The sequence below is a fragment of the Apostichopus japonicus genome, chromosome 11 (assembly GCF_037975245.1).
Source record: "Apostichopus japonicus isolate 1M-3 chromosome 11, ASM3797524v1, whole genome shotgun sequence".
In the NCBI taxonomy this organism is placed as follows: Eukaryota; Metazoa; Echinodermata; class Holothuroidea; order Aspidochirotida; family Stichopodidae; genus Apostichopus; species Apostichopus japonicus.
The window spans coordinates 7,691,268-7,716,153 of record NC_092571.1 but is presented as its reverse complement, the minus strand read 5'-3'; the positions used below and the strand labels follow the sequence as shown (position 1 = coordinate 7,716,153).

Below are 24,886 nucleotides of genomic sequence, written 5' to 3'. Positions count from 1 at the left end.
TAGACCAGAATATGCTGGTCAGCAGTAGAAGGGTGGCTGCTAATAGGTTACCAGATGCTGTAGACATGGTAATGCGAGAGTGCAATTGCTGGGGAGTCAGGTAAGTTTGTTTCTGGAAATATCCAAAACCAGGTAAGTTTTGGAAGTTTCACAAGCAGAAGTGTCTCACACACACTATCACCATTGAATAGATTCCTTTTCTTTTGGCAAGGAATCAACAAGGAAAATGTGACAACCAAAGAGCAGATCACAGATTTATTTTCCACACCTCAAGTAGCCTTGTTTTGTTTGCAAAGGTCATATGCAAACTAAGTAGTGTGTTTCCTTCTTTCAAAGGGGTGCACTTTTACGGGACATATCGTTACTGTTTAATATTCAACGAGATGAAAATTGCAGATCTGTAACAGTTTTATTTCCAGAAAGTACAATCTTTACAATTGACTTACATCTAAACAGTGGATCAAGCAACTAACTGTAGCAATATGGCATCCATGACACAAATGAACATGAATCACAATCATACTGATTTTATTTGGTGTGCGTCATTCCATATTATTACAGATAAGAGGTTATGTAAGTAAACAACCTGCACAAATAAACAGTAACTTCAAAGAATTTTGTAAATTAACTTACCTGGCTGCTCGGTTGTAGTGGAAACTGGGTCCACAGTGGAAGTCGTCCGGGGTGCTTCTGCCAAACAGACCAAAAAGAAAAAGACTTGTTAACATTGTCAATTTATTAATTACAAGATATCATACGGCATGGTGTGACTGGATGTCTGAAAATCTTTGGGGTGATTCCCTGAAATATAGAACTCCCAACCAAGAGATTTTAGAGCAAGTATGGAAATGGGCACTGGCTCTGTGATCCAAGTAAATGCCGTGCTCCACTGGTTATGTTTAATGATTTAATGCACAGTATCAGAAAAAAAACATTTTGCTAGCTTTCACGACTATTTAAACAGCCTGAATGTGAAATTGTTTCTCTGTGGGAGTCATAAACTGCCAAAAGAGAAGCCTGATAGCACCTATCAAAGCAACCTAGTACTAAACACTGGATGATTATGTCAGAAATCCATGCCCAAATAGAACTGAAGCTGGGGTTGGGGGGGGGGGGGGAGCTTTGCTATGGAACTTTTTCCCCTCAACCATAATAGTTTTACTCCTTTATATGTCACTACTTCAATCCAATTTCTTTCTCGGTTAAATAATACAAATATTATGGGATGGCAGGTGTGCCAGTTAAGTTTAAAAAAGAAATAACAGTAAAAACCAGAGTACTGAACACTGTATAATTGTCCAACATTTGTCATATGGTAGGAAAGAATGAGTACAATATGAACATGAATATCAAAAGTTAAGGCAGCTTTGCAATCATCTTCACTTTGAATGTGATAGAGATAATATCTATGGTGAACATTTATTCTCCACCTAAATTTATGGAAAGCTACTTTCAGGCTGAATTATTTATGATGCCTGCTCCTCAGAGGAGGCCTAAATGTTTATGTTCATCCAGTGTTTTATAAATCTGAATAACTCAATCAAAATATGCTCTTCACCTTCATGTGAACAAAAGAGTATTCCTTAGATGACCATTTGACACATTCACCAATTGTAATCACATGCATTCACAAATTGTTATCACATGCATTCACCAATTGTAATCACATGCATTCACCAATTGTAATCACATGCATTCACAAATTGTAATCACATGGATTCACAAATTGTAATCACGTTTTCACAAATTGTAATCACATGCATTCACAAATTGTAATTACATGCATTCACAAATTGTAATCACATGCATTCACAAATTGTAATCACATGCATTTACACGTAATCACATGCATTCACATGAAATCACATGTATTCTTATCACCCCATAGATTGATCTATTATTAAGGCCTAAACATTGATGCTTGTTATGCAAAGGGTGATAAGCTGAGGTATATGAGATACAAAATTATAGAATGCAGTTTCTACCTCAAGTCTTGATATTTCTAGTTAAAGAAAGGATTTTAGGCAGAAAATAAATATAAATACTTGGTAGATCAGTAGAAAAACACTACCAGCAGTCCAGGCTGTATTGCAAATACAGTTTGTAATTGTAGGCAAATGACCCTTTAAACATCTGAATTCTTAGGCTTATCAATGAGAGTGACTGGACTACTAGCTTTACACAGATTTACAGCTTTACACAGGAGTGTTAGCTCAGTGGTTAACGCCAGTGCCTTCCAATCATAAGGTCCCCAGTTCGAGTCACTCCAAGATTAATGTATGTCGTCCAGTTACAGAGTTGTTGACAATTCATAATCATGGACGTTAAATATGAATGTAAGAGACTGACTTCGGTCAGCTTGCAGCTTTGATAAGCCAATGAGGCTTCTTTGTGAGTTCCTGCTTGCAGGAGGATCTGAAATACATACATACATACACAGATGCAACACAGAAACCAGTGGGAAAACAATTCATTTATGACTGCAAATAACAATGTTTTGCAAATGTGTTACAAATTGATCATGGACAAATGATGTTGGATGTAAATAGAAGAGTGCTCTGTTGTTAATATATGACGTTAAAAGAACATGTTTTGGCAGAGTTATCAGAATTGATAAAACATCAATGCACTAACATAAACATTCATGTCTGCACGAGGAGGTAGTCTCATCGTCAATTCACCTTTTAAAGGAGCATTCCTCCACAGATATAGCATATTTAAAGGGTGAATATTCTGAAAACTGGAGCAGCAGCTATAAAAACATTACCAGCTATCAAAAATTCATCTTTTTGAATTGGATAATGACATATCATGGCCAAAGCTACCTGTATATGCCTTAAGACACATATTAAAAGTAACATATTCTTCAAACTGTCATGAATCTACACAACGAGATGAAATATTTGTGTCAAGCTCATGAATGAACAACTCGCTTCTCGGAAGGATTGAGTCGCAAACACAGGGAGCGGTTTAAATGATGAAGTTGTCTCCCTATAAGACACACCTGCCATGTTTATAAATTGACCATATGCTATCATCTAGTTAAATATTGATCAACATTGATTTCCAAAACGCTTACCTTTCACATTTATAATGAAGGAACAAGTTATCATTTTCCCTGTACTACCAGAGAATGCATAGAACACATCTGTGTACCCAATTCTGAATATACTTCCAGGGTAGTGTGACTGTACAGCAGATGAAGCATTAGAGACCACAGGTTCTGTCCAGGTCACTGTACTTCCAGTGGCCCCCTCTTCAGCCTCTATGGTGATATTGGAAGGGCAATTCTGCTGAAAGCTAGGCTCGACTGGCAAATCTTAGAGAGAAACAAACCAAAAACAGTTAGCGCAAGAGAAATTGCATATATTTCATTTTGTTTAACAATTCTCATCATTCATCTATGGAAGGAAATCTATAAAAATCTCTAATAACTGCAAAACACTTTGCTTCCTTGATGAAGATCACCCAGAACGGATTAGGGTTAACTCATAGATGATTATGAAGTCGTACCGAAATGTTTGGACCAGCTGACAAATTTTGGCAAACACACTGGTAATCAGACGTTTGCCATCAGGGAAGCACATACCAGGCAAGGCTTGCTGCCATCTGGACAAAATCTGCTGGAAACTCTCAACGCAAAGCTGGCAATCTGCGCTGTGTTATATGAAAAAGTGTCATTTCGTTTACTGTGCAAAATGGTCAAAACCTCAACAGGAGGGTCGTAATTACCTGGGGTGGTACTCGGTGGGCATGTGATAGTAGTGCAAGGTGGACAACCGCATTCAGCATTGCGAACTGAACTGCAGCGGGTTATTATCTACATTGAAAAACAGAGAATAAGGTGGTTAGGAAAGAAAGCAAGCCATTACAGATAGGTAAATAAGTTAGATACGACCTGTTAATGTCGAGAAATTCTGAGGTCTAAATGACCAGTACTAAAAGATTCACATTCTGAAGATACACAACAGGGCAAACGTTAACTGGTAGTCTGGTTGTAAGAGGTTGCATTGTAAATAAATACCCTTATAGGAGACTTCCTTTCCCATTGTACTCAATTGGCGATAACACAAAAATATGAATTCAACCCTCTATTAGAATAAATTGGCACCACTCCCAAGCTGGTGTTCTATGCACCAACACCTACATATCTCTCCTACAGTGTACATATTAAGTCATTATTATTTCTCAGCCAACCAAAGTTTTTTTTTTTCCGTCAGGGACAAAAATTTGCCTTGCACAGAATACTGCAGCAGCTTCTGTCACGATAAACTGTACCCCACTCCTTAAAGTGATATTAATGCTACAAAGTCTTCAAATTGGTCAAATGAAATTGCTATCACCCCCAAAGCTGGTGTCCTATTCATCATCCTACCAATCTCTCCTACAGTGGGCATTCTATGGTGTTATACTAGTCACTTACATTTTGTCAACAACTTTTTTTCCGGACAGCCAAACTTGCTGTTCTCTCATTCGACATGTAAGGACCTGGTTGTTGGAGGGACAAACAGGAGGGACATTCCTACACAGTTGCCCTAATTAGTCTCCATGCCCCCTCCTCCCGGTGTCTAGGTCGGGCCACTGGCAGCCTAACTGGGCTATTGAGTGATCAAATTATCAAAATAACTTGAGGTGTTTATCTATCCTTTAAAACCAGTGCTAACATCAACGTTGTATTCTAGTTAATACTAGCATATCCCCAATTGCCACACACTCTCTTTTTGGAAACGACCATAACATCTCGGTAAACACGGAATATAAACTCGGCCTTGTATTCACAATGATAACAGACAACTTACCTCTTGGCCTTCACAACAGTCTTCTTCTGTCGTACACTTTAAACAGGTGCTGCAGTCGGTAAATTCATTCTGGTATTCACCTCTTCCACAATAATTACACCTATTACCAGGAGTTCAAAATAAGAAAGATGATAGTTAAGATTTGAGTTAATTCACTCACAAAGAACAATGGATGAGTGCAAATAGCCTTACCACTGACCCCACACAAAGAACAATGGATGAGAGCACATAGCCTTACCACTGACCCCACACAAAGAACAATGGATGAGTGCACATAGCCTTACCACTGCCCCACACAAAGAACAATGGATGAGTGCACATAGCCTTACCACTGACCCCACACAAAGAACAATGGATGCGAGCACAAAGCCTTACCACTGACCCCACACAAAGAACAATGGATGAGAGCACATAGCCTTACCACTGACCCCACACAAAGAACAATGGATGCGAGCACAAAGCCTTACCACTGACCCCACACAAAGAACAATGGATGAGTGCAAATAGCCTTACCACTGACCCCACACAAAGAACAATGGATGAGAGCACAAAGCCTTACCACTGACCCCACACAAAGAACAATGGATGCGAGCACACAGCCTTACCACTGACCCCACACAAAGAACAATGGATGCGAGCACAAAGCCTTACCACTGACCCCACACAAAGAACAATGGATGAGAGCACAAAGCCTTACCACTGACCCCACACAAAGAACAATGGATGAGAGCACAAAGCCTTACCACTGACCCCACACAAAGAACAATGGATGAGTGCACATAGCCTTACCACTGACCACACACAAAGAACAATGGATGAGTGCACATAGCCTTACACAGAACAATGGATGAGAGCACATAGCCTTACCACTGACCCCACACAAAGAACAATGGATGAGAGCACATAGCCTTATCAATGACCCCAAACAAAGAACAACGAATGAGTGCACAAAGCCTTACCACTGACCTCACACAAAGAACAATGGAAGAGTGCACATAGCCTACCACTGACCACACACAAAGAACAATGGATGAGCGTAAATAGCCTTACCACTGACCACACACAAAGAAGAATGGATGAGAGCACATAGCCTTACCACTGACCACACACAAAGAACAATGGATGAGTGCACATAGCCTTACCACTGACCACACACAAAGAACAATGGATGAGTGCACATAGCCTTACACAGAACAATGGATGAGAGCACATAGCCTTACCACTGACCACACACAAAGAACAATGGATGAGTGTAAATAGCCTTACCACTGACAACACACAAAGACAATCGATGGGTGCACACCACAAATTATCTCTGTCCATGACCGATTGCAACTTGGATTTGGAGTTGTTTACCTCCTAATTTACATTGCATTAAGACCGAACCACTGAACACCACCTACTGCCATCTTACCCACAATTAATAGCTGATACCATTTTGCTTTCAGTTGGGCAGTGGGTGTCTGTGAAAACTATACATGAAGAAACACTTGTGTGTTCCTCTCTCATTTTAAAATTGCAAACTTACTCTCCTTCACAACGGTTTGCTAACTTTTGCCCAGGTGAACAGAAATCATGTGTCTGTGGTCCAGACGCACATCCTGCTTCTGTATAGGTCAAACGTGTTTCTGACCTTTGACATTCCTTGAGGAGAAAGGGGAGAGAGGAGACATTACAAGTAGATAAATTTCATCGAAACTTTACTTTACTTTAATACTACAACTATGTAGTATTTTTCATTTCTGGTGAGCTTTAGCATACATAACTATTACTTTAAGTGCAACGATAGCTTTATTCAGTGACTGTCGTCCGACAAATGCTGCGGCAACTTTTAAACCATTCTGACAAGGAAGAAAAAATGCCCCTTTACCCAATATGGTAGAAAGAATACATTACTCAAGATGGCAGATTTATATGGTCACAAACACTTTGACTAAGTCATAACTAATAGGAAGATATGAAATATATTTAATTTGAGAAGTAGGCATGAAGGAATCCACCTGTGACTGTCATAGATAATAGATCAAATAGATAATGTTCATATAGTAAACTCTATTTTACACAGTTAATGTATACTTTTCAGTTGGCTCATGGGAATAAGAACATCTTCAAGTAATTTGGTCAGTGGATGAGGTACAAAAATTATTTCTCTGCCACCCGCATCCCCCCCCCCCCCCTCCCTCCAATTGATTAAGCCAATACTGTGTTTGCAAAAAAGTTATTGAAAAAGCTGTGTCTCAGAACCCTTTCAAAAAATAACTTTCTTTTGGTTGCAGCGATTTGATATGTCTATCTTCACAGTAACATCCGGGTGGACTTCAATCGAGGAATATATTTTCAGATGTATTATTTTTCTCTCTCCACATTTGCACATTATATGCAAATACCCATGCCTGATAGATCGAATGCAAAATGCAGCTGTATTGTCGAATGGCACTGTATACAGGCTTAGTCCTTTAATCCAGTTGGCCAAATTAACGATAGTTATTTTCAGGTAACGACGTGACAGAAACAAGGGCGACTTACCTGTCCGACGACACGAACGTCAGCTGATGCGATAAACTGCAAGGAGAAAATATACAATGTATTCATTCTACTGTATGTCAATCTTTCTATTGTTGCAAGGGACCTCACTCACACAATTTATGCAATGCCTCTGTAATGGCATTCAGTGTTAATTGCATCAAAACATGTTGTCCAGCATACAGCCAAATGTAATGTACAGTTATGGATAGTAGTAGTAGTAGTAGAAAGTTGAGTCTCGTCTATCAGACATGCTCAGTGATTAACCTCTGCCAAGTATCACTATCTTGCGCAAGTTTTATTGCTAATTATTGTTAATGTTAACGTCCTTAAATTGCGACTTTATTTTTCCAAGCAAGGTAGTCACGGGCCTTCCTACTGGTTTAGCAGTATGTCTCAATGCTTCTCTTAAAGCAACCTTTGCTGGAGCGGCCTCCTGGAGTCTTGCTACAGTACATGACTGAAAAATCTCAATCTTCTATGTGTGACTATGGATCACCAAGATGTTTGGTTGGTTTCATTGTAGAACTCATCTTTGATAACCAATTGTTATTGATCCATCTCATGTTGAGAATATTACGAAGTAATCTCCAAATTGAAAAGTGTCAATTTTGCGATCAAGATCCTTCGTTGTGCCCCACAGTTCGCAATTGTACAAACAAATACTCTTTATTAAAGACTGGAAAATCCTAAGCTTAATGAATGGAAAGTTAAATACTACAGCCCACTTAGATGAATGTTTGGAATAAACAAAGGCAATAATATTGACTGAGTTTAACATTCCCTCAAACTCCTCAGATGGGCCAAAGAAGCTGGCAAAGGGTACGCTGTCATAAAGACGTGAATATTCACTACCAAAGAGTACCCCTAAAATATTCTAACATTCTCAAGATTTAATTTTTAATGAGACTTTGAGGGTAGGAAATTCTGACAGTCTGCAAACTGAGGGGTCACAAAAAGTTACAGTAAGTCATGAGATTTTTCTCAGACGTCAGGAACTTTGCTCAACGCAGTAATTTTTTAATTAACATTAAGTTCATAGTTTGTTGACAGTTTGTTGGTCATTCCAAATAAAAGATAATAGCAAAGACAACCATTTCAGCACAGCGACGACTTATTTTCTATACAACTTAGGTAGCCACCTTGGAAAGTTTTCATATTGCAAGTCCCTACAACCTACAGTAGGTTTATTAACACCTAGGGCCTAGCCTATCACAGAGTAACAAAATTTGACATCCTCTACATACTTAACTAGTATCTCGTTGTGTTGGTCTGTTAAAGATCTGCTTTATTGGCTCCAATTATAGCACAAGCTCTAGGAAAGTTTGGGATTACGTAATCGACCTGCCACGGTCATAAATCAACATCAATTAGCCTTCATAGCTTCTTAGCACCATTAGGCTTTTTGTGTAAACACTGTGTGGAAATATGTTCATGTCTACAGTGTAGTTAATCATACAGCATTAACAAAATAAGCCACAAACAAGAAAAAATATGTGGCAGGCATTGCAGACTAATTGGTAAAAAGAGGTCACTTTATCTGTCGATTACAAAATCTCAAGAAACTTTTCCATGATAGCGTGCTGTAGTTGGGGTCTATACATCAGACATTTAAGTAATGTAACTTGTATCGAACAAATCTCAAGTTTTCTATCTTCAAATACTCACCAAAATAGTTAAAAGTGTCCAGAGATTCATGTCAGCCAGGAATTACAACTAAGTTATCTGTGGAATTGCGAGAGGAAAAAAATAAACGAAGGTATAGCCATTGTTTAAAATATCAACAATATAGGACTTTATATGTTTAATATTGACCTGTGTGCTTTTCACAAGGTTACATATATTCAGCTTTGGTCACTGCTTGACTTTTGATATAGCTTGACAATATACATTTATAAAATATAAGAGAAAGAGTAGATGACAATTTCAGTAGCAAAGAATACATAATCTTACATTAGTTGTTTGTTTTTTTTTGCAGATGGAACTGGTGATCATGAGATCAGTTCTATAACATTTCATTCATTTTCATTTATTAATTTTTGTTCTATCACAACATAAGTATGATATATGACATAGAAGGAGATAAGAAACAAAATTTGTGAAAGTGTACTAAAAACATATACGGCTTGTCAGGTAGTGACACTCCCTGAAAAAATACAGAACTTTACAAATAGAAAAGAGAACCCAAAAAAACAAAACAAAAACAAACAGAACCACCCCTTCCACTCCCTTCTCTTCCCTCACCCCCCCCTTCCCCCAGTTTGATTTCGCAGTTCTAGTACATTTTGATGAAGTGCTTTTGTAAACTTTTTCTTAAAGCAACTAAAGAAGGCATTGCCTTTAAAGTGAAAGGTAGGGGATTCCAAAGTGCTATTTTTAGAGAAATTGTTGTGACATTGTCTTGGGTGCAGGTAATCAGCCAAGTGCCTAGTATTGTGAGTGTGGATGTTTGAGGTTTGTGTAAAGAAGGCATTCAGAGTATTTGGTAGCATTCCCTGTAATGAACGATAAACAGAACTGAGGACATTGAGGGTAATCAGATCAGTAAGCTTCAGTAAATTCAAAAACTTAAATAACACGTTTGTATGATCCCTTGGGTGAGAGAGAGTAATATGTCCGATCGCTTTTTTCTGTAAAATAGTTAGCTTGTTTAACAAATGATTACTTGTGCCAGACCAAATGATACAACAATAAGTCAAGTATGGTAGTACTAGTGTTTGATAAAGAGACCTTAGAACGCTCCTAGGAAGGGTGTGTTTAAGTTTTGACAAGATGCCTACGCCTTTTGCAGCAAGAGAGGAAATGTGGCTAATGTGCTCACGCCTAGTAATCTTGGAGTCTATAAAAACACCTAAGAATTTTACGGAATCAACCTTTTGCAGTGGTTTACCATTGACATCAATAATAAAGTTAGCCATAACTCTATTTGCATTGAAGACGATATACTTTGTTTTATCGATATTAAGGGATAGCTTATTTGCTGCAAACCAATCTGTGAAAGTACATAAATCATTACGAACAGATCAAGTTTGTGGTAAGAATGTCCATTAAATACAAATTTCAAGTGAATGAAGCCTGGAATGCAATGAGAAGCAATGCTAAAGTATATAACTTGGAAAGCACCCGGGAGAAAATCTATTCTGTACTGTAGCCTGTGTACAGGTACGTGGGCATTTCATAAGGTTCACTATAGACTTTTGTTTTTGAGGCCCCTAAAGAAGTTACCCTTATGACACAAAATGGTGTGATGCATTTTGCTTGTGTCCTCAATGCGCTTTCTCTTAATTTACTCAAAGTGTCAAATCAGAAATTTCTTTATGTAGTAGCATGGTGGGCTCATAATTGACGCACTAGTTAAGGTTTTGATCAACGATGTCTATCAAGGAAAATTCAAATCACTCAACTGTATGCATTTTTCATATGTGTAGTTCCTCAGAAATGTAATGACCTCAAAATATTTATTGTTCTGTGCATACGCAATGTACAATTGAGCAGAATTTGACCACAAAATGTCTGCTGTGTCAAGTTCTTTCATGCCCCTAAATTGACACATTCATCGATAAGCTACTGTAACTGTAGTGTAGGCCTAGTATACATCCATTGACTTTGGATGCTGTTTGCAATGCTCTGAGCCTCTAAGCTCAAACAGGTCAGGTCCCAGAGAGTAGTGTTATCATATTGAGGTAATGTTGGTTAATTTTAGGGGTAAGATTTCCAAATGCCCAAAAAACGTGCAAAACTTGGGGGAGGGTGTTAAAAGCTTAATAAAAATATTATTTGGTCAGCAAATAGCTGACATGGATTCAAACTCATGAAATATGTAATTCTGATTCACTGAAAAAGTTTAGGTGGCCTGCTGTATCGTTGCTAGTTAAATATGAAGGTGTGTCAATTACGAGGGTGCGTCAATTATGAAGCCTTTACTATACTACTAGCCTAGTAGTAATTTAAAATCAGTTAGGCCCATATAGGCCTAGGCTCCTGGACAAACATCATGAGTAGACTGTCATTTCAGTCCTAACAAAGCTTGCAACCACCAAAGCTTGTGTTGAATTCTACTTTTCTACTTTCATATCCTAGCAATTGGATATAGCCTATACCTAGAAAATACTGTGGCTTTAACACAACCATAACTTTACTAGTACTAGCCTACAGGTATACTACTATAGTTAACTTGTTGAAGCTATAGGCCTAGGCCTAGGTCAGGTAAGCCATGTTTGCAATCGTCCGTTGTGTCACTGCCATGGCAGTAAACACCAAGTCTAGCGGTAATATAATACTGATCGATAAAGGCTTTGGTAAAATCCTACGAGTTTTATCTTTGTTCAATTAAAATTAAACGCCGCATTTCAATTTCTTGGCACTTTGAAACGTCGTTGAACATATAGCATGTTTCTGTGGTTAGTAGTAGTACTGTGAGTGACCCACCCATAGAGAAGTATACTGTTACATATGAGCAATACAAATCGAGCAGCAACAAACTGTTTCGCGGATCTAAAACATTTAAATATTCCTTTTCGCCTTCCATTCCGCATGAATATACCTTGAGACGTGTTTCAAAATTCTGTGTAGTTATTTTAAGAATTTTACAACCTGGAAAGTAAATTGGGCGCGGAATTGACGAGATATTTGAAATATTGCAACATAACATGATTAAACTGACCGACCAGGTGTAGTATAGAATAATATGCTAGTAGAATGAGCGGCAACATTGATTTTTCTATTTATTTAGATTGTGCTACCAAAAGATATTCATTTATTTGTTTTATCGCCAATGTTTAAAATGAGAAAGGAAGTCTCCTATAAAGTCTTAAAAAGACTTAACAAGGTAGGAGACTCCCTAGGAAAAAAAGAAAGTAAAAAGTACAAATAATACAGTGTATATACGTAAGGAGTAATAATATCCTAATGATTCTGAGATGGATACGTGAATAGATTATATATTACTAGTACGAGTTTTTTTTTTAAATTCCTTTCATATGAGATGCCATTTTAAAAATAGCATGTACAGACTAAAAATAAATAACAAAACTAAAATATTAAAATTAACAAAGGCTTAATATATCCAAAAGACAGTTCTTCATCAAAGGGGCACATTTGCCTATTTTGGCAAAAAATAAGGGGGGGGGGGCACGTGCCCCGATGTCCTTCCCCGGCTCCTACCCCTGCCTTCACCCCACTAACCAAGAGAACCTTTGAAAAGACCCCTCTCCGCAAAGTGTACATATTTCGAAAACTGATCTACCCACATTGCAATGCTTAAAGTATCACGGTCCAATTACTAACAAAACTCATCCACACTATTCGCCATGCATGACTACAAACAACAGGGGGGGGGGAGGGGAAAAAATCCAATTTATTTACAAAATTTTTAGGAAACAAAAGAAAGTATTCTGTCGAATAGTTAGGCCGATTATAACTTTCTGAAGCTTTATATACTTTAAGACTCCTAGTATTTCTATTATTAGCCATGCATGGCATATATTGCAAAACAACTTAGGCATAATCAAATCCACACGGACCATGTATCATAACCACTTCCTAATGTATTTACTCAACTTCAAAATAGTTTCGTATATTTGCAAGATAGATAATAAAAAAAATATATGTTTTTGTTTGTATTTGAATATGTCTCTGTGAAGAAATAGGAGGTGTCAAGTAGAAGACAGTCAGGACGGGTAGTGTATATTAGAACAATGTCACAAATTACACGAGCAATTTCGTACGCATTTATGTTATTCATATTCATCAGTAAAGCCTTAATTTGGACACCTAGAGGGTGTCATGAGGTCAGAACAATCCTGCAATATTGTGCACAAGGCTGGTATTCATTTAAAGGCAAATGCAACCATCAAGGATGTTTCAGAGAAGCCGCACTTCAATTGAACACCATTCATCACACTAGGTTGAAAGTTAAAATAAAATAAAACTGTTAGGAAACTGCTTATCCACTAGAGAGCCTGTGTAAGAGAATGTGTAAAAGTAAGTTTGCCTGACGTTTCGATCCTAGCAGGATCTGACCTTTGAAGAAGATCCTGCTAGGATCGAAACGTCAGGCCAACTTACTTTTACACATTTAGACTGAAAGTTTTTATTCTGCCTTAATTCAGATTTTTTTTTTATGGATTTCTAAAATGTCAATTAGGACCCAATTACCCATGTATAACTGTTTCTTTCAACATCATAAATGGGTATACATGTATAATGTATACATACCTGCTTCCACAACCCAGTCACTGGAATACTATGTAAATTTGTTCTGGGTCGAGAGAATGCAATATTTGCCTCCTGCAGGCATACTTTGCAACATTTGCACAAACCTTGATGCATCAACATGATGAGTTTTCCAGTGTAGTATCTGGACATTATCATTTTTTTTTTCTGGTTTGAACTAGTCTACCGAGATGAGCACCTTGAATTACATGATAAACAAATTTAATTATCTATAATATAAAATATTTATCACGTTCGTTGCAAATAAATGTTAATGCAGACCGTGTTAAGTAAATTAGCTTGTTAAGATTAGATGATATTATGAATACAGCTAATATTGACCTGATAACTTATTATCAATTATTAATAGAGAAGTCTTTCCCTTGTTGTAGAGCCAAATGCGTAGAATTACAATAGGGATTTATGCAGTACATGCCATGTACGTACACAAGCTACACTGTACATTCTATATATACGCTTGTTATTGCTTATATTTAATTACTCAGTAGGTCAATGTTACACACATATGTGTAGTCAACAACATTGTCTGCAACTATTGCTATAATCATCACCACTATCATATTGAATAATCATGTAACCATATTTAGCCCATCACCTTTATACGTTGATAATGATATTTTCATACATTCATTATATCAGGGTTTACCTAACTTTATCCCACAAGAAACCCCTGTGGATGGCAGAGTTGTCCACGAACCCCCAACTTTTCGAGACACGATCTGAGTCATTATTATACTATAATACGCATAACAAGTTCATAGTGTAATAATGTAATGAAAAATGCACGGTACGGTACTACTATGGCAACATATGCGTATGGAACGCGAAAAGGATTTGTCGACAGGTAGGCCTACGACTTTTGTACCTTACTAAATTATATGATATATTACATTTTAGTTCAACAAAAAGTACTCTAGTTTTGACTTTCATAAACGTCTCAAGAACCCCCTGGGATGGACTCACGCACCTCCTGGGGGTTCATGCACCTCATTAAGGGAACCCCTGCATTATATGATAACCGAAGGTTTAAGATGAAAGGATCGCTGGGTCCCTTTTCAAGATCCGTCCGTGCTATTACGTAACAAATTTGATCCCTGCAGCTATATTTGCTTTGAATAAAGAGATTCAAATCTTCGATAAACAAGAAGGAATTTTTTGGCACCAAAGGTCATGTTTCAACTTGTACGATATGTTATGCAGTTTATGTCAATAAGTCATATTTGTACTTAACGCAGCAAAACCAATCTATAAACGCACAAGTTAAAATGGCAGCGTACAGGAGAGTAGTCCTACTCGGCATCGTGTGGCAATACCTTACCTTGTGCATGATAGCGGAAGAGGCGCCAAAATTAGGTAAATCTATATAATTTTGTTTGAGTCGAGGCTAGATATCCGAAGTTTTAAATCTTGATTATGTCTGATATGACTATATCGATCTGTTTACGGACCAGGCGGTTAATATAGTAGGGATTCATTCTGTGCCAGCTCGGTGGTATACTTTTTCTATCAACTGTCAACTCAGAGACTCATCCAAGCTTTAATGACGGCGGGGTGGAATGTTACGGCCGTGAAACCGACGGTCGTAGAAGAAGAAGGGGTCTGGCTACCCTCCTGAAAACATTGAAATTGTATCGATGTCAAATGGTATACATTTGGAGGCATATTTAGACTATAATTTAGGCCCGCAGTTGCGCTAATAACTACGGTACTTCGTGGGGTGGGAAAGAGGGAAGGGACTGCACACTCTCACTTCAATTTGATCAATTTGAAGGCTTCCTTTGGAATACAGTGCATTATAATGGAGAAGAGATCAAAGAAGTTGACAAGCATGTTCTGTGAGTTTGCTAACACATGTATCGTGAGAATAATACTGACATGGAAAATGTCCTGGCAGGGGACTATTTGTTTCAATTGAACCATTAAACATATACTTACTATCGATCTCGTAGAGTACATTAGTATACCTCCTCCACCTCCCCTCCCTATACATCCCCTAGTTTGAATGTCTAGAAACGGTAAGACTGACTCAGATCATGGCCGGTAAACAAGGATACGTTAAGTTGAAATGTACGTCTTGCCATATTTAGCCAAAATACCAAATAACAACTTGAATCAAATATCCTGTTCACAGAATTATAAAGTTATCGAAGAAAGTGCGAAAGTGCATGGCATGTTGTTAACTCGGTTGAACCACTCCGCACGCACCCCAACCCACCCACCCTGTCCCTGCACCACTACCAGCTACCTATTCTCTCTTTGATCACTAATGTTCACACAAAACCATAACAAAAAATAGTTCTCTACAGTTCTCTCTTGTCAGGCTGGTTGAGAACTGTGTAGGAAATATTATTACATAGGCCTATAACTTCACTTTTATTGAAAGAAAGAAACTCTGTCATTCTTTCTTCATGTTTCCAGAATTTTCTTGAATTTCCCGAATTTATGCAAAGCCGACGGAGTCTGTTTTGAGACTTTATAATGTAGGTAGATTACTTATATTGATATGACAAGAAGAAAAACTACAAGTGACGATTGAATGCTGTTTCGATTTTGAAATTATTTTTTAACAAAATGTCTGATATATGCGAACTATCTAATTATCGTCCCTAAATCCTTTAGAAGTTCTCATTTGCTTCCCCCTTGCCCCCACTAGACAGACACGTTGGTCATTTATGGCACTTTCAATTTCCGTATCATGAAACTGTTTTTGTCACTTGTAAACAAGTTTATTTACCTGTTTATGAAACGCTGCTCTTGGAATGCCGAAATTCCGGTTCTAAAATTGCTACAATTTCACCCTTACATGTACTTCTTCATATTTCTGTACTCTGACATCCGAGCCACACAAAAATAGAGAAATGCTCATAACATATCGAAAAAGATTATTTACTGTTGCTTTTCTGATATGAAGTATTTTCCTGTGGTTTTTCTGACCTTTCAAGCTATTATCATTCATGGCGTATAGTGTTAATAAAAATATCTCAAGCAGCGAGGTAAAAATGCCTCTGTGATATCGTGGCATGCAGTTAAAATGTAAAATAACTGTAACAATTTTTTTCATCATACTTTCGAGCAAACTTGAAGATACATACCGTCTAAGCCGATCATGCCGTCAACTTCTAAGTAAAAATTTAGATATTAATGTTAATTTATTGTTTTAATTCAGTTCTTAACTTCATACAAAAAAAATGGCATCAATAAAAGGTTTCATGTTTTTCTGTTGAGTTTTTACGTTGCTCATCAAAGGATGAATAATGGTCCGTCAAGATAGACTTACAACCCCAGCCGCTTTAAATGTTCATTTACAACAAAATGAAAAACGACCATTATAATATACAACCTGCACTAACAGCAGTTGGGCTTCAACGGTGTGCAAGAAATCAACAGAGTTATTATTTGTAATTATTTGTTATTCATTTCAAATAGCTTTTCGCGTTGAATTTGATCAATATCCTGTTGTTTTTGTCATGCATGGTGACTATTATTGTTAAAGATAGTAAAATCCTTAGTAATCCAATATAATTTTACCATGCAAGTTCGGAGATACATTATTTGGGTGACGAAACTTTGAAACTCGAATCAAATTTGTTCACCACTCACACAATCATTGAACTTCACTTCGTGAGAAAAAAACAAGAATATTTCTAAGTGTTGGTCAAGCGATAATCAATAATAATATTGATTCATTAATCATCAATTATGAAAGAAAAGGTTGACCAAAGGGAAACCTAGCAACGTAGGTTATATATTAAAGATTCTCAGGCACTTGTACTTTATATGGCGGCCTTGTTTACAATCCCATTACACGTTTCTTGAATTTTGACCCTTGATCAAGAAACAAATAAAAATTATAGTTATGATTAAGTTCATAAGATCAACAGAATCGTATATATACACGTTCCTTTTGATAACTCAAGATCGTATGTATATTTGTTCCTTCGTTGTGTACCGGATCCAGTGAGTGGGCAATATTTGTCTATGGCAATGACAGGAAGTCTAAAATAAACGGAAAAAAGTCGTAATATGTAAACAAGACCGGACTTTCGGAAGGGTAGGTGGGTGGGTGGGTGGGGGGGGAGAGGTGTAGGGAGGAAGGGTGGAGAAGGAGTGGGTGGGGAGGAGGGAAGGGGTTGCAGTGGTAGGGATAGCGGTGGTAACGAAAGCGCTTTGACATAAGCCGCTATAGGCAGTGTTAGCAGTTTTGTATTTTATATTATATTGTGTCTTAAATTAGATTTAAAAATATCTTGCAATCGAACTGCTAGGCCTAACTTAGCAGGTGCGTATCCAGGGGGGGGGCGTTGGGGGCGCGCGCCCCCCGGGTAAGAAAAAGAGGAGAGAAAAAAAAGAGAAGAAAAAAGGAAAAAAAGAGGGGAAAAAGAAGAGGAGGAGAGGAAGGAAGAGAAAAGAAAAAGAAGAAGGAGAGAAGAAGGAGAAAAGGAGGGAGTAAAAGAAAAAGACACCGGGAAGAGAAAGAGGAACAGTGACATCATTACAGCGCTGAAGGGTAGCCAGTGACGGATCAATGATTTCGTAAAAGTGTAACTCACCCTACCCCTTTCACCGACAACTCAATTTTTTGACGTTTCCATTTTCCTCTCTCACTAATGATCTATATATATACTATATATGGTCTATCAAAACGCGTGTGTAGAATTGTGCTATGAAACCAACTGTGGCTGGTCTCGAACTCGACCGTGTCGTCAGGGACCATGACGATTTTCGCCCGCCCCCCCCATTCAGCATTGTTTTAAATGATATCGCTAAGTAATTTCAAGATAGAAAGTGCTTAGATGCAACTTACAAGGCCTGGGAAGTGTCATTTCCAGCGATCTGGGAGACATTCGGCCAAAATTTGCTTGTACGCTTCGCGCTAACAAATGGTCCTGGGTAGTGCCATTTCCAACGATCTGGGAGGCACTTTCGGCCAAAATTTTCTTGTACGCTTCGCGCCAACCTATGGTGGCGCTACGCTGAGATAATTTGCCTACAGGCTTCGCCCCTCCCTTGGCAAATTCCTCGCTACGCGCCTGTTCGAATTTGTAACGCAAACAGCAGATATCACATCATATCAGTGAGCATGAAAATGGCGTTCCAGGATGAAAATCCTCAAAACTGTCCGACTTGCCTGAAAAAATAACCCAAAATTTTCGCGCGCGAAGCGCGCGTTCAACGTGTCAATGTCGATATCATATAAGCAAGCATCGGTTATTACATCGCATGCCATCATGTACCGTGCGGTCCGTTCAAATTGCGCAGTATACCGCGGGATGCTAATGTAAACAACGACATGTCTCATGTAGATGTATAAAAACCATGGAGGTCCAATTATGTCAAAGCTCTCTTTTACATTAGTAATGGCGAATTATGGGGCTGCACCCCCGCCGCGCAGTGGCGGAGCGTCCATACGGTCAGGGGGCGCATGCCCCCCCCCCCCGACGGACTCAAATGGACTGCTGGCGCGTTTTTCAGCCTTTACCACTTTTTACTTATTCTAGATTATTGACTTTTTCATTGCGCTCTCATCTACTTATTGACATTTGTCACATTTTGTTGGTGTAATTTGGAGATGACACCTATTTATTCTTCGTTTATATGCAAATTAGCCAGGCCCGGAAAGGGTCATTTCCGGCGATCTAGGGAGTATCTTTACTCAAAATTTTTCTGTGCGCTACGCGCCAACCAGTGGTGGCGCTCCGCTTAGATAGTGTCGAAAGCGCCCCTTCAGACCATTCTCGCCACTCCTGACCAATACCCCTAGCTCCGCCACTGCCGCCGCGCCTCCTACGCCTATGTGTGTAGTGTTCGCTTTCGGAAATATCTGCTATTTTTTCATTTCCTTCAACCAAGTTTTATAATAGCCGTTAGAACAGGTTTTAATATTTGTACACCAATAAATTAACTGTGTCTGAATTTTCGAAAATTTCTGACCAGCATTCTACATCACACTTCCCTCTACTCGTGCAATTTTGACCGGTCTGTTAGGGGTTGAAGGAAGTTTTTCTATATTGGTTGTCCATAGATGAAATTTTGTACAACATTATGGGTATGTTTTCAAGTGAGTTTATTCATGAGAAATGTGAATTTTCAAATTCTGAACAAATATGGGGCTTAAAACCTTGAAAAGTGGGGCTGACGGGTATTGTGGGCCGCGACGTAGAATCACCTACAAAAGCAAAGACACACAGGAGATGCGATCAGGTCGAACATGATGTGTGCCGGGTTGACAATCTTCAAAAAGGTTATGGATGGAAAAAAAAACTATTAGGAAATACTTGGTTCTCAGGCAAAAAGTGTACATCTGGTTGGTCATTTCAAGCCCGAGAAGTGCCGTTTCCGGTGATCTGGGGGTATCAAAATAAGAAATTTTCTTGTACGCTGCGCGCCAACCGATGGTGGCGCTACGCTTAGATAGTAATTTGCGCCCCGGGTGTGAAAATCCTGGATACGCGCCTGCTAAGGTATTGTAATTTATTAGTTCGAACACACTAACCTTGCCTATGTATTTAGTTAACGCTATACATATTGATCATTTTAAATATTCGTACGTAACAATACTTCAACGTTGGGTCCAAACGTTATCAAATGTCCATTCCTTGTGCAACGGGCAATACGTCTTAAAACATTTTAAGTAGTGACTTTATGCAGCCGACTTAACTGATAATAGTGTTTTCATAGCTGTTCCGGTCTTCAATATATATATACATTCAACATTAAAATATGCTAAATCTCTGGAATCCTCCTCTATCTATTAATAAGTTGGGCTCCTTAGTCGGCAGACATAAATGACAAGAAGCGGTTATGATACACAATCAAACTTCCACGGTATAGACGTGAGTCACACTGGACTTGCCTGGTCATAATTTCATATTAATTGGCTCGGATTTTTTTCTTCAAGATTATGTTTGGCTTTTAGAAAGAACATCTACTAAACCGTTCTGTCTCGATTATTATGTGTAATGTGACATGTCCACAGTTGGACTAATTTAATCCAAATTAATTTACGACAATAGTCTTAACTATACCATGTCTTATATTTGACTAGACTTAACTTTTAACAACACATTCAATGATCTCGACATCAAGGTTTATACTAGACCGTTTTGACAAGGTATACGTACAAATTAATGTGACTTGACTCATGCTGGACTCGTTAATACAAATTAATTTATTACCATAGACTTGACGATACCTTGTCATTTATTTGACTTTGACTTAACTTTTAAAATTTAAGTCTATAGTCAAATAAATGACAAGGTATACGTCAAGTCTTTGGTAGTAAATTAATTTGTTTGAATTGACAACACATTCAAGTTAGTCAAACTTGATACCATTCTGATTCAGATTCACAGGTTTAATGCGTCTTGAATTATAGAGCGATTATTAGCGTTTCGAAAAAGGAAGAAAATGTTTGATCCTATGATTTGTCTTATTTTTCAACGTACCGCCGATGTTGTTCGTGAATGAAATGTGTCATTTTGATGACTGAAAATGACAGTGATAGTTGCTAAAAGTAACGGAAAAGGGGTAAAAATGGTAAAATTTGGAAAGCATTTTTGAAAAACGGCTCTTGTTATAAGAGCTAGACCACGCCAATATGTGAGTTTAGTTATGAATATGCAAAACTTAACAGCGACGGTGTCACACCGGTGTTACACATGCATATTACTGCAGTTTTAGTTTTATATTTGTGGTCGCTTACAGGGGCGTCGGAAGCTATATGGGATTGGTACGGCAGATCAGAGTGTGGCCATCTATCATAATTATCGGGGGGACGTTTGGTAGGTCAAACTACGCTACCCGCCACCATGGTTGGCGCGTAGCGTAATGGAGCCAATTTTGAAGAAATACCTCCCAGATTGAAGGAAATAGCACTTCCCGAGCTTGAAAACAAGACCCCTGCCATGCCAGAGTTGTCACATTTAGCCTACTTGCTTGTTTCATTTGGGTTCTTTATTTTTTGCCATTTTGTTTTCTTAGTCCCTTTTTTTTTGGCGCCGTGAATATTGGTCCGTACCGGCTCCGACGCCCCTGGCTTAGTGTCGTAAAAATAACTGCCCCATGTATTTATTATTTATCCCCAAATGCATGGTCTGTCAGCAGTATTTGGTACTGATGATGATACTACATTGCTGAGGTATGCATACAGTACATATACATACTATCAGGGAATGTTATTCCACAACTCCCTGATAGTACACACATCCTGTTAGATAGTAGTATAGGCTTAGTGATACTGTTTGTTTTCTCCTCGACTTTAAACTTCCTGTGCGTTAGGTTTTATGACAGGACAACTATTTCATATAATAGGACTTCGGAAGAGAGATTATTGCTGAAGTGAATATACAATAAAGATGGTAAGTCAATGTTCCTTCAATCAGCTTCATCGAACGTCATTTTTAATGTAAGTAGGTCTTAGGTCTGAATGTAATATTAGTAGCCTAGGCAGAGACCTAGTTCTCTACAGTAACGCTAGTAGGCCTAGTCAGAGAGAGGTTGTGATGATGATTGCAGGTTGTGCAAAGTGTAGTAGATTATGTGTGATCATATAGGCTAGACTTTGCACACTTTATACTGTTATCACTGAATCTGCTAGTCGCATTGACAAATCAGCTGTTCTTCGAGCTTCCTTGGTACTGAATATGCATAACAGTGCGTTCTCTCATTGACTTGTTTAAATCAAGAGGCACGGTGTAACAGACCCAATGAATGAAATCTGTCTTCAGCTGATATATTTTATGATATACTTTCGATCATTAATTTGTTAGTTAATTATTGAAACGTTTTGGCAAAATTATGCATTTCCTTTTTCGAAACGCACGGAATCAATTTAATTGGACTCACATACACCTAAATTCATTCACTCGAATAGAGTTAACGGTAATCTTGTTGTTGTGTAGATTTTAGTTTTGACTGCAGCGTTTACTTGACTCGACTCGACACTTGACTCGAACATTTTTACTCGATTTACAAGTTTAATGTGACTTGACTCATGCTGGACTCCTAAATCCAATCCATGACACCATTTGACTTGAATGTCACTTACAAACACCGTGCAGGAATGGTTTTACTTTTGACTAAACATTCATTTCACTCAACACTCGAAAGGTGACGCTTGTCTCGATAAACTTTCATTCCGGTCACATGGAACGTGTAACTAGGACTCAATTTCGAGTCATAGATACAAATTTGGGTACACGAAATTTCACACGGAATCACTGCTTTACGCAAGTTAACTTAATTTTTGACTCAACATTCAATTAAGCCGTCATAGGTCATCTAGGTCATGACATTTTGAATTTAAATCATTAATGATAGTTCAAATCAACTCTAGTAACCAGTTAGGGCTATTATTTAACCACCACGCCGTTTACATGTGTACAAGTACACGTTGAGCTATATATGTCTCTTTAAGGTCTCTTTTTTTCAGAAATGAAAGGTACCCAAGTTAGAGCCCGGACAGGGAAACCAAACCACGTTATCTAGTTTAAACACTAGTCCCCTTTATACATCGATACTCTAACTTCACAGATCAAGGCATTGGAAAATTACACATGAAGAAGTATCACTATAGTCCCTTCAGAGACAGTTTATCTGTCATGTGATCTTGGTTAGGTTGTTGAGCAATCTATACTTTGATCTCTGTATCTGAGCTGCTGAATACTGCAGATATAGGCTGCACATGCTCTAAGCCAACAGTATATAAATATAGGTATATAGGTATCGTCATAGAGTCGAGTTTTAGATTGTCAACCATGCAAGTATGCAAGCGTCAATATACCTTATTTGCAGATACTTATCGTGAAAGGTCATGTGTTTATTGTCTCAAAATTTCATTATGCATTGTTAATAAAAAGAAGAAAAAACCCAAAACAAACAAACATCAAAAGCAATATGGCAGGTCTTCTGAGTGACGTTGCTTTCTTGAACGTCAATATCAAAAGTCGATGATACGGTGTTGAACTATAGGAAATATTATAACTATTGTGACTGACTATAGATTTGCAATGACTTTCAAGTATAGACTTCTAGTCAGGCGCGTAGCCAGGAATTTGCCAAGGGAGGGCGAAATTGTAGGCAAACTATCAGAGCCGTTGATACGGCTCTGCAAACTATCTAAGCGTAGCGCCACATAAGTTGGTGCGAAGCGTACAAGACAATTTGGGCTGAAAATCCCTCCCAGATCGCTGGAAATGGCACTTCCCAGGCCTTGTAAGTTGTATCTTAGCATTTTTTCTTTTGAAATTACTAGCGATATCATAAAAAACATTATTATTATTTTTTTTAATATGCTCAAGGGGGGGGGGCGGCTGCCCCCTTCGCCCCCTTGGCTACGCGCCTGCTTCTAATGAGTACACACTCGTTACAACCTCAGTAACTGTTGTTCTCCTATATAGTTTAAGTCCGACCGGACATTATTTGCAAGGAAAATATGTCCGACCGGACAAAGTAAATCAAATTTAATTCTCACATCACAGAAAAGTTTGTCTCCTTGGAAGTAAAAATAAAATCGTCTGCCCGGAAAATGTCTTAAGCATGTCAATCCGTCCGGTCGGACAAGTCGTGATAATATCATCAGATACAACTTATTAGATACAGGACGTGTTAGGTTTTCAGCGATTACATAAACGTTGGCGTATCATTCAAATGGGAAATGATTTGTGTTATGGTTTTTCGATTATAAACTTTCGAAAGAGTTTAGACTCCCGACGGAACAAGACTATATTACTTAAGATATACATAATAAATCGGTAGCTTTTTGAAATTGCTACTCACCCCCACCCACCCACCAACACACACACGCTCGTCGTCGTGATCGTCACCATCATCATCCTCACTAATACTAGTACCGTCTGATGTTTCACTCGGCTCATCCGAACTATTATGTTCATTACTTCCCTCAGTATCCACCAGGTCATCGTCTTCTTCACTGCGGTCATCGGTCGAATCACTTTCACGATGTTTGTATTTCACGCCGACACGACGCGTATTCACATAACGATCTTTGCCATTCACACTGTCAGTGTCATCCTCGCTGTCAGTTACCATCCCCGCCTTTTGATTACTAGCGTGAATGATGGATTGTGTCGACGAAGATTGAAATGACGGTTAAATCCTTTATCGCATATTTTACAACGAAATCTCATCTTGATATGGTGTACTTCTTTGTGTCATTCGATGCATTGAGAGCTTTTAAACAAAAATGTGCATGATATACTTTTTGAATATTTCAATATGAGCATATGCTCAATTGCTCGTCTAAACGACTCTCTTTTGCTCACGGTGTGCTCTTTTGCCCTTTGAGTCACTCATTTTGTGCTCGCGTGCTC

General features: G+C 38.3%; 2 protein-coding genes across 10 annotated transcripts in view; one reads left to right on the top strand and one right to left on the bottom strand.

The window, feature by feature from the left end:
• The window catches only part of LOC139976127 (uncharacterized), a 31,358-nt gene extending 19,365 nt beyond the window's left edge, over positions 1 to 11,993 (bottom strand). For 4 of the 9 annotated variants that reach the window (XM_071984569.1, XM_071984570.1, XM_071984571.1 and 1 more), the window contains exons 1-8: positions 11,633 to 11,826; positions 8,991 to 9,047; positions 7,326 to 7,361; positions 6,328 to 6,443; positions 4,800 to 4,899; positions 3,733 to 3,820; positions 3,080 to 3,319; positions 634 to 690 (exon numbers count right to left, since the gene is read on the bottom strand). In XM_071984569.1, coding sequence (XP_071840670.1) covers positions 634 to 690; positions 3,080 to 3,319; positions 3,733 to 3,820; positions 4,800 to 4,899; positions 6,328 to 6,443; positions 7,326 to 7,361; positions 8,991 to 9,020 — 667 coding nt within the window. In that variant the 5' untranslated portion in view covers positions 9,021 to 9,047; positions 11,633 to 11,826. Of the gene's footprint in view, positions 1 to 633; positions 691 to 3,079; positions 3,320 to 3,732; positions 3,821 to 4,799; positions 4,900 to 6,327; positions 6,444 to 7,325; positions 7,362 to 8,990; positions 9,048 to 11,632; positions 11,828 to 11,848 lie in introns of those variants that run through there. The other 5 variants (XM_071984564.1, XM_071984567.1, XM_071984565.1 and 2 more) reach the window with 4 other exon arrangements.
• A 2,757-nt stretch (positions 11,994 to 14,750) lies between these two features.
• Positions 14,751 to 24,886, top strand: part of LOC139976126 (uncharacterized) — a 31,134-nt gene continuing 20,998 nt past the window's right edge. Inside the window, exon 1 of the mRNA XM_071984563.1 lies at positions 14,751 to 14,909. Within this exon, the coding sequence (XP_071840664.1) occupies positions 14,822 to 14,909 (88 nt within the window). The 5' untranslated portion in view covers positions 14,751 to 14,821. The remainder of the gene's footprint in view (positions 14,910 to 24,886) is intronic.